Here is a 13,275-nt window from a genome sequence, read left to right as displayed (position 1 = left end):
CAAATAGCGGATAAGTAAAATCAATTTGAAGAGTATTAGGCAAGATTCTGATATCTATGACTAACTTTACTTATTTTCCACCAGGCCCAGTCTTTTTTTGCTTATTTTCAATAACAACAGTACTAAAGCCCTCAGCTTGTGCTCCATCTTTATTTTTGTAGCACCTGTTAGGAATTTCAAAACTAAAACACTACTTGAAATATTTTCCGTTTAAACAGATGAGTAAATCTGTTCACCTGTTTGGGTCTTTTCATGTACTTTTTAAGCGTTTCTGGAATTCTAAAATTCTGCTTTGCCCAGCATTTGTACTCACCTCTCCATGTGCTGCAACACAACTTCCCTCCACATTTACTAAACCTTCTCTTCCATAAACACACAAACTCTTTTAATACTCTGCTTACTTCTAAGTACAGCGCAACTCTTGCTTCACCTTTCATGACTTATTTCTCTCAGTTGGAGGCCAGACAGAGCAGCCTGCCAAATATTAAACACACACACACACAAGAATGTGCAAGCACACATGCACACACAACAACCCATCATCTGTTATTGTGGATCTATTCCCATGAAAGACCAAAGAACCTCCTGCTCAGGCTTCTGGGAACCATTAGAGAGGGGATCAGTTACGCATGTTTATGTGTACGCACGTGTGTGTGTGTGTGTGTGTGTGTGTGTGTGTGTGTGTGTGTGTGTGTGTGTGTGTGTGTGTGTGTGTGTGTGTGTGGGTGTGTGTGTGTGTGTGTGTGTGTGTGTAGGCAGGCCTGCACATACGCATGTGTTTGCGTGCTTGCATCAGACTCTGTCACTTAGTCAGTGCTGACCTTGGGCTATTTGGTCCTGTGGGCTTTGTTGTGGTGTTTGAGACACGTGGCAACGTTTGCTCCGCCTCCCCCTTCAAGTCGCCAACCAGGATGCCTCCTGGAGCAGCTTGGGGATGGAAACATTCAGGCTCTGTCATGCATGTCACTTCTGCTCCAGCCCAGTGTGTGCATTCATCCCGAAGTGTTTTCATATACACTGGTTATTTGTTAGAATAATGACAGAGGTAATCCTCTGAGCACCTGGTTTGCTCCTGTTTCGGGGTCAGTAACCAGAGACCTGGGACCAACTCTGCTCACTCTGTTTTCATTACTTTGGCATCACAGTTAACCACAACAGAGAGAACTATTGAGCTAATATTAGGGATGTTTAAAGTCACAGAGTGGGACGCTCATCACTCTTTGTCAGAAAAGAGGTCATTAATTTCACTTTTGGACCAAAGGGAGGGTGCATTGGTGATACGGCAGATTGCTTCCCTGCAAATGACAACACCATTCTGGGATTAACACATCAAATGTTGATAAATGACTTTGGTATATAAGACAAAAAAGATGTCTGTTGTCTGGGCAGCCTCTGCTAGCCCTCATACTGTAGTCCAAAGTGTTGGCGCCACAAACCCCACATCGGCTTACGATGTTGGAATCAAAAACATCCAAAATAAAAACTTTCCCAAGTTTCCCACTGCCTTTTCTTCTGCCCATGTGTTATCAGTGACCAGGGATACAGCAGGATAACAGAGGAATTACATTTAGGTGAAAAAAACTCCAGCTTGTAACTTTTACCAGATTATAAGCTTAGAGGCAAGTTATCTCAGTTCTAGCAAGACACAAAGTGAAAAACACACACAAAGAAGTTAAAAGCAAAACAGCCCTGGCCCTCTCTGTCTTTAACAGTTGCATCTCATTTTAAAGCATGAAATTGAAATTGAATCAATGCAAGCTCTACCCTTTTAGGGCAGGATAATGAAAAGGCTAGGGTGCCCTTAATTCCTACGCAGCACGGCAGGCCTGGCTGTTGCGTGTCTAGAGTGTGTGTTTACTGCTTTTTCTTGATGGCTGCGGCATTCTCCAGTGGAAAATCTCGTAAACTGTGGCCAGACCGTTTGGGCTGTTACAGCAATGGTGGTGGTAGCACTCAGGTAGGCAAAGCTGTATGTGTGGAGGATATTAGCTCTGATTTGGCCCTCACACGACAACTTATCACACTTGTTTTTTTAAATAACTTGACTACACACAATCACGGAAAGTGGTCTGTTTTATTGCCTGTGATAGCAGGCTCGCCTACTGTCTATGTGAAACAGGCTGCAATGAAGCCGACACAGAGGTAAACTCTCGCCACATTTCACCCTTGATTCATCTCTCTACAGGCTCTCTGTCTATTTTAAAACCTCTGGACCGTGAGGAGCAGGACATCTTTAACCTCACTATAATCGCTGAAGATCATGGGATACCCCAGCACTCTTCTAGCCAGCTGCTGTGTGTCCACGTGATTGATGTTAACGATGAGGTGCCCTGGTTTGAGGAGAGCCAGTATGAAGCCCAGATCTCTGAGAACCAGCCTCCAGGAACTAGTGTGTTGACAGTGTCTGCCTCTGATCTGGACCAAGGTGAGGTGTACAATGTGCAGACACTTACTTACGACACCTTTTGTACTTGTAATCTTTTTTTTTTTTTAATCAACAGTATACTCCCAATGAGCAGTGATTTAGTGATTTGCAGTTAAAAAATTGGTTGGAAAGTTTGTTTTAGATGTCCAAGTTACATACAACCAATTATTATTTAAATACCTAGACTTGTGCACTGAAAATTACAGCAATCCTTCAGCACAGTAGGTCTGTGAGTTAAATTGTGCTGCTGCAGTAATGAAGACACACAAAATGCCTTTAATTCTTCTTAGTCATCATGTGCTGAGTGCATGTTCACATTTTAGGCATTAACAGTTGTTTTTAATTGAACACTGCATGGGGAGGTGGGGGTTACAGAGAGATGCATTCTCCTGGACTTAGTCAGAAACACCATAAAACAAACGGATTTTAAACTTTCTCCTCAAAAGCAATTAGTGAAGTAAACAGGTGAGGTTGCCAGACTGCTCTCTCTTAGCACGCAATCTGGCATCCAGACACCTGAGGGAGGGCTGTCACTGCCAAACGCTTACACTGCAAAACTCACGACAAACAAGTATACAGGCAACTAACAAAAGAAATCTAAATACATTGTAATTGCTGTCTAGTATTTGCATAGTTTAGGAATGAACTTTCTAAGCTTTGATAACAGTTTGCTATTAGGCTGAATTTAGTTGTTTAGTTAAAGCTTTTTCACTGCATGTGTTCCCTCTGCAGGAACCAATGGGCAAGTGACATATGGTGGTGTCTCACATGAGGGCTTCAACATCAACCCAGTGACAGGTGTCATCACAACCACTAAGGCTCTGGACAGGGAGCTTCAGGACTACTATACTGTAACAGGTACTGCCCTCCGACTATCCCACAGCATCACAAACAAAACACAGCTGTTTGAGATACATAATATTAAGAGTTTTTCTGATATTCAAATAAATCATGTGGCATTCGGTGTGCAAGATCTCTATTTATACTGTTGTGTGTTATGTTTTGCAGTTTATGCAAAAGATGGAGGCCTTCCACCCAACTATGCTAAAGCAACAGTGAGAATCAAGGTTCTGGATGTTAATGACAACGCCCCTGTCTTTGGTCGTCTGTACTATAGCATAGAGGTGCCCGAAAACCTAGAGGCATTACCTCTGTTCACCCTGAGAGCCACTGACCCTGATGCAGAAAACAGTGGGGTGATAAACTATAGAATTACAGGTGAGAATTTATGGTGATGACTGGAACTGCTGTTATTATACATTTTTATCATTCTGGATAGGGATGTTTTATACTTTGCCATTGCCTCCCTTTCAGCTGAAGATCAGTCTGGAGACTTCCACTTGGACAGACAGTCAGGTGTACTGTCCACCTCACGGCCTCTGGATCGGGAGAAGAGAGGTGGATACACGCTAACAGTCATAGCTCATGACCAGGGCCAGCCTTCCCTCAGCAGCACTGCCACTGTTGAGGTGACGGTTCTGGACATCAACGACCACAGTCCACAGTTTCAGAGCAGCAGCTACACTGCAGACATTTCGGAAGACGTTCCTATTGGCTCACTGGTCCTGGAGGTGAAAGCCATTGATTTGGACTTTGGTCCCAACAGCCAGGTGCTGTACTTTCTGAGCCGTGGCTCCCAGAGTATGTTCATCATAGACCAGAACACAGGCCGCATAATCACAGCAGCACCCCTAGACAGAGAGAGAACCGCCTCATACACTTTTGAGGTGTGCGCCACTGACTCCTCCCCTGCAAACCCACGTAACTCCACCGCTCAGGTGACAATCTACATTCAGGATGTGAACGACAATGCCCCCTTCTTCATTCAGGATCCACTTATTGTGAACATCTCCGCCAGTAGCATTTCAAACCGCCGTGTGTTGGCTACCATGAGGGCAGAGGACAAGGACTTTGGGGCCAATGGCTCTGTTTTTTATCGTTTTGCAAACCCTGCGAGAGGCTTCACCATTAACTCACTGACAGGAGACATACAGGCTACAGAGAAGCTGCAGACTCTGACCCAAAGCCAAAGGACTTTGATAGTTCAGGCCATGGATCAAGGAAACCCAGCTCAATCTTCCCTGGGGGTGGTTGTTATTTACATCAGGGAACAGAGCTACAGGGGGATTCGCTTCTCCCGCACAGCTAGAGATGTCAGTCTGCAAGAGAACGCTGCTCAAGGTTTGAGTGATATAACATTTTTACCCCATATCTACAAAATTGTGAACATATATCGGAATTAAGTAATTCAAACAAAGATGTTTTTCACCTTATAGGCACAGTGATAACACAAACTCAGGCCCAGTACCCTGATGGCTCTAAAACTGGTATCAGCTACAGTATTTTCAGTGGAAATAGACTGGAGTCTTTTGGAATTAACGCCATCACTGGTGAGTACATAGACTGCATCAAGCATGACGAGACAACATTTTCCAAATCTACAACATGAATTTTTTCTTTTTAATTAGGTGAAATATGGGTCCAGAAGTCTGACGGACTTGACTATGAGGAAACCCCAAAACTCCGCCTTGTGGTGAAAGCAGAGACGGCATCCTCCAGCTCCTACATGGCTGTCAACTTGCTCCTGCAGGACGTAAATGACAACCTGCCGCGCTTCCAACTTCAGAACTATGTAGCCTACATTAGGGAGGCACAAGGCTACGATTTTCCCATTATCCAGGTGCAGTAGCCTGTCCCCCACTTGTTTATTATGGTTGGCTGTTGTTTAAGTGTGAAGTTGTAAGGATAAAAAAAAAAAAACACTCAAGCTTCAGAAATCTGGATAGTTTCAGCAGTGTAGCGAAATGACTCCATTCAACTGCATGTGTTCTCAGAGTCCCAACTGAATATACTACATAATCATTTGTGCCATAAAGCAAGGTCCATATAGCCAGTTTTTATGAACTCTTGACTTCCAAGTCCAATATTGCTCACTAGTTCAAGTTACACTGGAACAGCTGTTGAAAATATATCTGTATTTTTGTTTCCAAAATGGGGTGGTGATGGCTTTAGGTTGCTGCAGATGACCTGGACCAGGGTCAAAATGGTCAGGTGACCTATTCTATCAGGTCATCATCCATGAGTGGCTTGTTTAAGATAGACCCACTGACGGGCAGCGTCACCACAGCAGCTATAATGGACAGAGAGATCTGGACGCAAACAAAGTGAGTCTTGCTGCTTTTTTCTTTTTGTAATAACATACTGCAATGCCTCATCTCTGCCGTTTACACATACACATTTAATCCGTCAAGTTCTCAAATAAGTTTTTCTTTTAGTGGTAAAACTTTTCATGGTAAAACCAAAATAAAGTGGTTTCTGTTGTAGAAAGAGAAAAGTAGGAAAAGCTTTTGACCATGCATGAGACCATATCAAAGTGCAAATATTTTATAATCAAATTTTAAACTTAATAATATTTATTAATAGTCTTAATATAATTTTCAATATATATATCATTTGTCAGTACTGTAAATATACACTTACAACATCCAGATTTGTGATGTTTTTTGGGAAATTAATGACTACAGTGAGCCCTGTTGTTCAAAAATACCCAGACCTCCTAACGGCTGGGAAAGAAACATTATGCAACTGGGTTCAAAAGGTTTAAAAGTTCAGATACTGACATTCATTTTATGGCACCAGGCTTGTTGTTACGGCAACAGACCGGGGAACCCCGCGGCTTGCTGGCTCTGCCACCCTCACTGTGATCATCATCGACCTCAACGACAACAGTCCCATGATTCCTCTGCCTAGGAAGATCCGAGTGCCTGAGGGTAAGTCAGCTTCACAGTGGAAGTTAGTCCAGTGATCTTATCATAAAGCCTCACATCACACTCCCTGGCAGCTCACTCAGCATGGCTCAGTGAGAAAAGTCTGACCCTTTTATGAAACAAGTTATTGCCAAGTTCCTCTGTTCATTTCCTGTCTATTAGGTCAAGGCTTTCCAGTACAGGATATTTCTTCATAAAAAGCAAAAAAACCTCTTATTTTATTTATTTATTTTTTTTACAAAGACTCTCTGTACTTCATTTCAGCTGCAACCTAAATGTCTGCTCTTCTTCTCTTGTCTCCCTGCATTATTATTACACATGTACAGATACACTCATTGGCACAGTAATCACCCAGGTAACAGGAAATGATGTGGACTCAGGGCCAGCTCTCTCCTACACACTGCATCTGGATGTCAACAGCCAGGGCATGTTTGGGATTCATCGTTATGGGGGAGGAGTGTCTTTGACCGGCCCTCTAGACTATGAGGAAAGGACGTGGTACACTCTGACAGTCCGCTCATCTGACTCTAAGCATGAAAGCGAAGCCAACCTCACTGTGCTGGTGGATGATGTGAACGATAATGCCCCTATCTTCACTCATGACTTGTATCAGGTACGAACACCTCTGCATGCACAAAGTGAAATTGTTGAAATGTTTGTCATGGATATGCATATATTTATATATTGTGTTTCTCATCAGGTGACCGTACCAGAGCGCCTCCCAGCAGGCAGTGCAGTCATCACAGTAACAGCCACCGACCGTGACTCTGGAGAGAATGGAAGGATTACTTACAGAGTAATGTCATCAACTAAGGGTGTCTTCTACATTGACCCGAGCAATGGTACGATTACTGTGTGCACATTTACAGTTGTTTATAATTATTTCCTAACCCGTGCTCCAGTTAATTACACTTCATTAAAAGCAAATGCTCTTCCTGGATGCACATTTGGGGTTTGGCCATTTCTGCAACAAGCTTTGCAAAATATTTAATTATTTTATTCATTAAAAGTAATTGAAAACCAGATTTACTGTTATTTGCTTCAGATGTTCTGCTTGAGATAGCATCTAAAAATAAGTATATTATAAAAGAGGACTGTTTTAGCCTTAAGCTACGCTGTCTCCTATTCTCAAATGCAATCCATTTGCCTCAAAAAATGTTCCCTCCAACAGCATGTGCCGAAACCTGCTACAGTGTTAACAAAATGCATTTTCAGTTGAATTAATTATTTCAATCATTCAGTGTCATTTGTTTTATAGCCAATCGCCCTGTACATTTCACAGCTTTGATAATTAATATGATTAGCTCTGGAGAGAAGGCCCCTGTTTATGACCATGTTATTTGTTCCTTCACAGGTACTCTGTTCATCCAGCAGCAAACAGAGTTTGATTTTGAAAATCCCTCCATTTTGGTTGTAATTGAGGCACGCGACCAGGGTACTCCATCGCTTTCATCCATCGCCACTGTCCAGGTACAAGTGTCCGACGTCAACGACAACGCCCCGGTCTTCCACCAGTCAGAGTACAGAGCCACTGTGTCTGAAGACGGGCTTCCTGGATCAACTGTTCTGACATTAGAAGCTGTGGATGGAGACCTGTTCCGGGACAACTGTGGTTTTGATTTTGCCATTGCCAGCGGCAATTCAGGTAATGCCTTCCAGATTGAGAGCAGTGTGCGCTTCTTTGAAGGGCGGGGCTTCCAGACAGTTGGCAGCCTGATCCTGGTGGAGAACCTGGACTTTGAAGCAGTACCAAGTTATAACTTGACTGTTGTGGTATCGGATCGTGGAATCCCTCAGCGTAGCTCCAGCGTGCCTATCCTTATAAGTGTTACAGATGCCAATGACAACCCTCCAGCTTTCAGCCGGACAGAGTACAGTGTGGTACTGAGTGAGGGTACTGCAGCAGGGACTGAGATCTTGCATTTATCTGCTACAGATTCAGACTCTGCACCAAACGGAGAGGTGCAGTACTCTATAAGCTCAGGGGATGAGACAAACCTTTTCCAGGTGGACCAGTGGACTGGAGCTTTGAGGCTGCAGAGACCTCTGGACAGCAAGACACAACTGTCCCATATGATTGTTGTCCAGGCTACTGACGGTCAGGGACACTATGCTTTGGCCCCCGTCAGCATCGAGGTGAAGGATATCAATGATAACCGGCCCTTCTTCCCCCTCAAACTCGTAACTGCAAGCATCAGGGAAAACCAACCCCAGAATGCCTTAGTTACCATGCTGCATGCAATCGACCACGACAGAGGTGTTTTTGGACAGCTGAGGTACTACATGTTAGATACGTCTAAAGAAGGAAAAGAGGGTTTCCTCATCAATCAAACTTCAGGCGAAATTCGGACTCGCTCTACTTTTGACTTTGAGAAGGTAAACTCCTTCCATTTTGAGGCTGTTGCCATGGATGCTGGCAACTATTCTGCTTCTGTAACAGTACAGGTTTACATTACAGGGGAGGATGAATATGATCCTGTTTTCACCTCTTCTGAGTTTTCATTTGAAGTGCCTGAAGGAGCGAAGAAAGGTCACATGATTGGCAAAGTACAAGCTAGAGATGAGGATGGAGGCGTGGATGGAGTTATCCTCTACTCTTTACCAGACCATTCGCCTTATTTTGAAGTCAACAATTCAACTGGAGCAATTTCTTTAAAGATGGACAGCTACAGTCGACACGTGAGTCGCTCTAAAAGAGAGGTGCGGCTGGTGACATTGGATGTGACTGCTCACAGTCCTCTGGAGACGTCTCGCATAGCTGTGGCTAAAGTTACCATAGATGTGACCCATACGTCTTTTGGCCTCACCACAGACATGAATATGTTGCTCATCAGTGTTATTGCAGTTTCACTTGGGACCATAGTCATACTAATAATAATTGCTGTGGCGCTATTTTTTGTTAAATTAAGACGTCACAAAAAGCAGCAAAAAGCTCAAGAACGAACACCAATGTCAGGCACTCTGCTACACAAGTTTGAGGAAACAAAAATAGCAGCAAATGAAATGATTTACCATCAGGCCCTTCCTGGATATGCAGCTGATCAGAGTGGCAGCAGTGGGGGTCCATACACCCGTGGGGGATCCTTGGATCCTTCCCACTCCAGTGGCCGTGGATCTGCGGAAGCCGAGGCAGCAGAGGATGATGAGATCAGAATGATTAATGAATATCCTCGGGTGTCAAGTATCTCGTCCTCAATGCAGGAGCGCATTTCTGCTCGAGGTCCGGACTCTGGAATCCAGCAGGATGCCGATCAGCTGTCAGATGTGTCCTGTGAGCCCTCCATAGATTGGTTCAAAGGGAAGAAACTGGGCAGTCTCAATGGTACTTTACTAGCTGGCCAGGTGCCAGTCTACAGAGACGAAGGGGGTGGCTATGTGGGTGTGGGACGGGGACTCAGTATTTCCCGCCCTAAAGACTATACTTTCCCGGAGGATGGAAAGCCTCCTGTGGATGGCTCCCTGACAGCCATTGTGGCCAGTGAAGAGGAGCTAAGGGGCAGCTATAACTGGGACTACCTACTAAACTGGTGTCCCCAGTTCCAACCCTTAGCTAACGTTTTTACTGAAATAGCACGTTTAAAAGATGAAACGGCTGCTCCTCATCCTCGCAGGTCATTTCATCAGAAAGCAAAAGCAGAGTCAAGAATCGACCCCCCACCTCTCATAACCTCTGTGGCTCACCCCGGGGCCAAAACTGTACCTCCAAAGCCTGCTGTAGGGAGGACGTTCCCCCACTTGGCTTCATTACGTAGATCCCCCATCAGCGCTGAGGGATCCATCTCCTCGGTGGCAATGTCTCCAAGTTTCTCCCCCTCGCTCTCACCGCTGGCAGCACGTTCTCCTGCAATTACGCCCTTCAGTGTCTCGCAGGGCCCCTCCGCCTCCATGATCAGCACAACTGAACACAACTTGGAACACAGTGAGGAGGCAGAACTGAGGATTTAAACTTACAAAAGGTGAATTAAAACTGAGTCACTGCTGTCCCAAACTTGTTCTACTGTATTACCACAGGGGCTGCAACCTGAAATGAGTCAATGTATTTTCTTTTCTCTTTCTTAAGAGAACTAGTTCAACGTTACACTAAGAAGTCCAAATAACTGAAGTTATGGTGCTTTCTGAAGAAAAACTACATGACTAACAGGCCAAAAAGGACTATGCCTTTGGGTGTGTATGTGTGTGTGTGAAAGAAACTTACTCTTCTGTTGATCAGTGGTAATTTGCACATTGGAATGGAGATTCATACATGATGTCAATATTTTGTACAAAAGCATTGTCTATATTTTTATACTTCCATGTGGTTTCTGACAAAAAAAATGGAACTAAAGTGTCAAAGGGTTGTTAAAACCTTGGAATATATTTCTATATTTGTATATCTGTAGCCTGTACTGTATACTTGTTTGTACTGTATGTTTGTGGTATTTCTTGTAATTCTCAACTTTGTGGTATTAAATGAAGCTCCTTGTTAATGCTTTATGAAATGGGACCTTTATAACAGATAAATGTAAATATTTAGAGAAAAAGAGGCATCCTTGCTTGAACAAATGAAACTCCATTCAGCATAGTATTGTGTGATCGAAATTTTCTTAGAATCCAGTGTTTGATCTCACATAAAAAAGTAACAATGAATGTGAAATGCTGAAAAGTTGTTATTGTGCTTAACATGCATCATATTCTACAAAGGAAAATGGAACCTGAGGTCTAGTGATCGTATCCTTCAGGCACCTTGGATTGCATTTCTCACAACAAGCCTTACTGCTTTTTATTTTGCATTGTGAAAATATTTCATTTAAGGGAGAACACTGAGCAGCTATGTGGTAAATGTAAAAATGTTTGCTCTATCAGCAGCCTAATCATTCCAGAGAATGTAAGCAGTTGTTTGTCTACTCATCTAAGGTTCCTCAGTAAAATATTAAAGACGCATAACTTAAGCTGTTAATCGGTGTGATTGTAACGCTAACAATAATTTGCAGCAGGTTTTTCTAATTTCTGTGTATAGATTTAATGAAACTTTAATGAATGTTAGTTTGGATGACATTTCTCCCCTCTTTTCAGTAGCACTATAAATACTATGTATATGGATTAAAACTAATACTTACAAATGTTACATTTGGTCTGATAGAAGTATTAAAGAATTTCTGAATGTTCCAACACCACCGTAGAATGTTGCGCAAAATGCTTTTACATAGATCCTTATGACATAAAATATTTATGATCATAACTGTGTTTTTTGCAGCCTTTTTTTAAAAAGTATCTGTTTACATTAGCAACTTCCTAGTGCCCTTGCTTAACCCCAGTTGTAGACTCTATAACATTATATAACATTCTACAGTTTTTTTATTTATCAGTTAGGTAGACCTCAGAAGCTGAGAGACTTGGTAAATTATTTACATGGATACTGTTTTGACCATTGCCAAATATACATAAATACTACCTATTTAATAGGAAGGAGGTACCTTGTTGTTTGTCTTGTTTTTTTTCTATCTAACAGTGTTACCTGCTGCTTGCATTTCTTGTTTGTGCCAACTGTGTATACAATGGTATCATAGAAGAGAAAGTCCTCCACATATCATGCTAGGCTTGTCCAGACAAATGTTTTGAGCAAAAAGTGCCTGATTAAAGAACTTGTGATCACATTGTTGCCTCTGTCACATCTTTCTTAGTTCAGAATATTGTATGAAAATAATGTGTAGTCATAAGTTGCTAGTTAGTATAATAGCACGTCTCTTCATGTGCTGGATTTGGGATTGCATTTGAACATTTTCAAAGGAGTTTTATTTCCAGAGGACATGACCAGCATCCTTATAAAGTGAGTTCCTCTGACACTGATGTTTTGTTCATTTTGACACCTTCAGAAGGTGGCATTTCTTGACATCCCAGGCGTTCAAAAGGTAAATATAGCTAATATCACTAGCACTACCATGTAGCCTCAAGCTTGTTCCTTGTATAAACTGTACACGTGAAAACTCCCTCTCATCCCACAGGCAATAAGAAAAAAAATCTGGGCTTTTAACAGCCCTGGTTAGTCCCAGTACTGTCCCAATCTTGAGAACAAATTTCTCCAACAATATTTGATTTAATGATGACCATTAAGTGTTATTTACAACTTGATAGACATATACTGTATGATGCAACACAATTGCAATACCATAACAAGTCAACTGAATTATTGCCTTCACAGATGCCTTCATTTTTGCTGATAGCAACTATGAAAAAATAATCTGTTTTGTGATTTAGAAGAATCATTCATCATGTTGATGTTGATGTAGGGACAGTACCAAACTCTGATCAAATCTAAAATTTTTATCTTTGTATATGTAACTGTCTTTACTTCTCCATCATTGTTCTGTCGCTTATCTTGTGTTGCTGCTTCAACTTACTTCCTTTAATTTCTGATTACATAATACATCGAAAAAGCAGGGTGGAGTAAAACTAATTTGAGAAATTGGCTATAATCACAATTTAGGACCATTAGAATACTCTCATATTGTAAATAAAACCACTCTGTGCAAAGCTTAAGCTGTCTAAACATTCAAAACTGACAAAAAAACAACAAAACAACAATATTAACTTAGAATACTTTGAACTTTTCTCCCTTGAAATGAATTTGTCAGAGCTCGTTTAAAGTTTTACATTTTAGATGCAATTTACATCAACAATGTTGCTAAATAGTGTAATATTTTAGTATCCACACCTGTCGTGGGAACTCATTGCGTAACTCTTATTCTGCCTGAGGCTGGACAACACTCCCGCTGCCTGATGAAACAGAGCTGAAACTGGACCAGCGCTGTTTGCCTGCGCCAAGGCCAGCCTCCGCCAAGGCCAGCCTCCGCCAAGGCCAGCCTCCGCCGGGTTACGGACGTGAAACCAAAACCTTGTGGTATTCTGGGAAATTACACATGCACAACACAGAGGTGAACTCGTGTGTATTCCTTTTTTTTGTCCCTGAACTGAAAATACAGCTGTAGCAGGCTGAATTGGTCAGCACGTTGATGATACACTCAGCGTGAATGTCATAGCAGACTCAGGTTATGAGATGAATGTTGTGAACCAAACCGAGCACCTTGGATCAGAGGCCAGTATATA

The 13,275-nt window shown here is 42.4% G+C and overlaps 1 protein-coding gene across 1 annotated transcript in view; it reads left to right on the top strand.

The window, feature by feature from the left end:
* The window catches only part of LOC111563666 (protocadherin-16-like), a 77,631-nt gene extending 65,806 nt beyond the window's left edge, over positions 1 to 11,825 (top strand). The window contains exons 11-21 of the mRNA XM_023262843.3: positions 2,186 to 2,425; positions 3,158 to 3,283; positions 3,434 to 3,643; positions 3,740 to 4,606; positions 4,702 to 4,815; positions 4,894 to 5,105; positions 5,438 to 5,589; positions 6,065 to 6,195; positions 6,519 to 6,805; positions 6,893 to 7,034; positions 7,547 to 11,825. Of these exons, the coding sequence (XP_023118611.2) occupies positions 2,186 to 2,425; positions 3,158 to 3,283; positions 3,434 to 3,643; positions 3,740 to 4,606; positions 4,702 to 4,815; positions 4,894 to 5,105; positions 5,438 to 5,589; positions 6,065 to 6,195; positions 6,519 to 6,805; positions 6,893 to 7,034; positions 7,547 to 10,137 (5,072 nt within the window). The 3' untranslated portion in view covers positions 10,138 to 11,825. The remainder of the gene's footprint in view (positions 1 to 2,185; positions 2,426 to 3,157; positions 3,284 to 3,433; positions 3,644 to 3,739; positions 4,607 to 4,701; positions 4,816 to 4,893; positions 5,106 to 5,437; positions 5,590 to 6,064; positions 6,196 to 6,518; positions 6,806 to 6,892; positions 7,035 to 7,546) is intronic.
* Positions 11,826 to 13,275: the final 1,450 nt, after the last annotated feature.

Source organism: Amphiprion ocellaris, chromosome 7 (genome assembly GCF_022539595.1).
Source record: "Amphiprion ocellaris isolate individual 3 ecotype Okinawa chromosome 7, ASM2253959v1, whole genome shotgun sequence".
Taxonomy (NCBI): Eukaryota; Metazoa; Chordata; class Actinopteri; family Pomacentridae; genus Amphiprion; species Amphiprion ocellaris.
The sequence above is the reverse complement of the archived record's forward strand: the minus strand, read 5'-3'. Positions and strand labels throughout refer to the sequence as shown.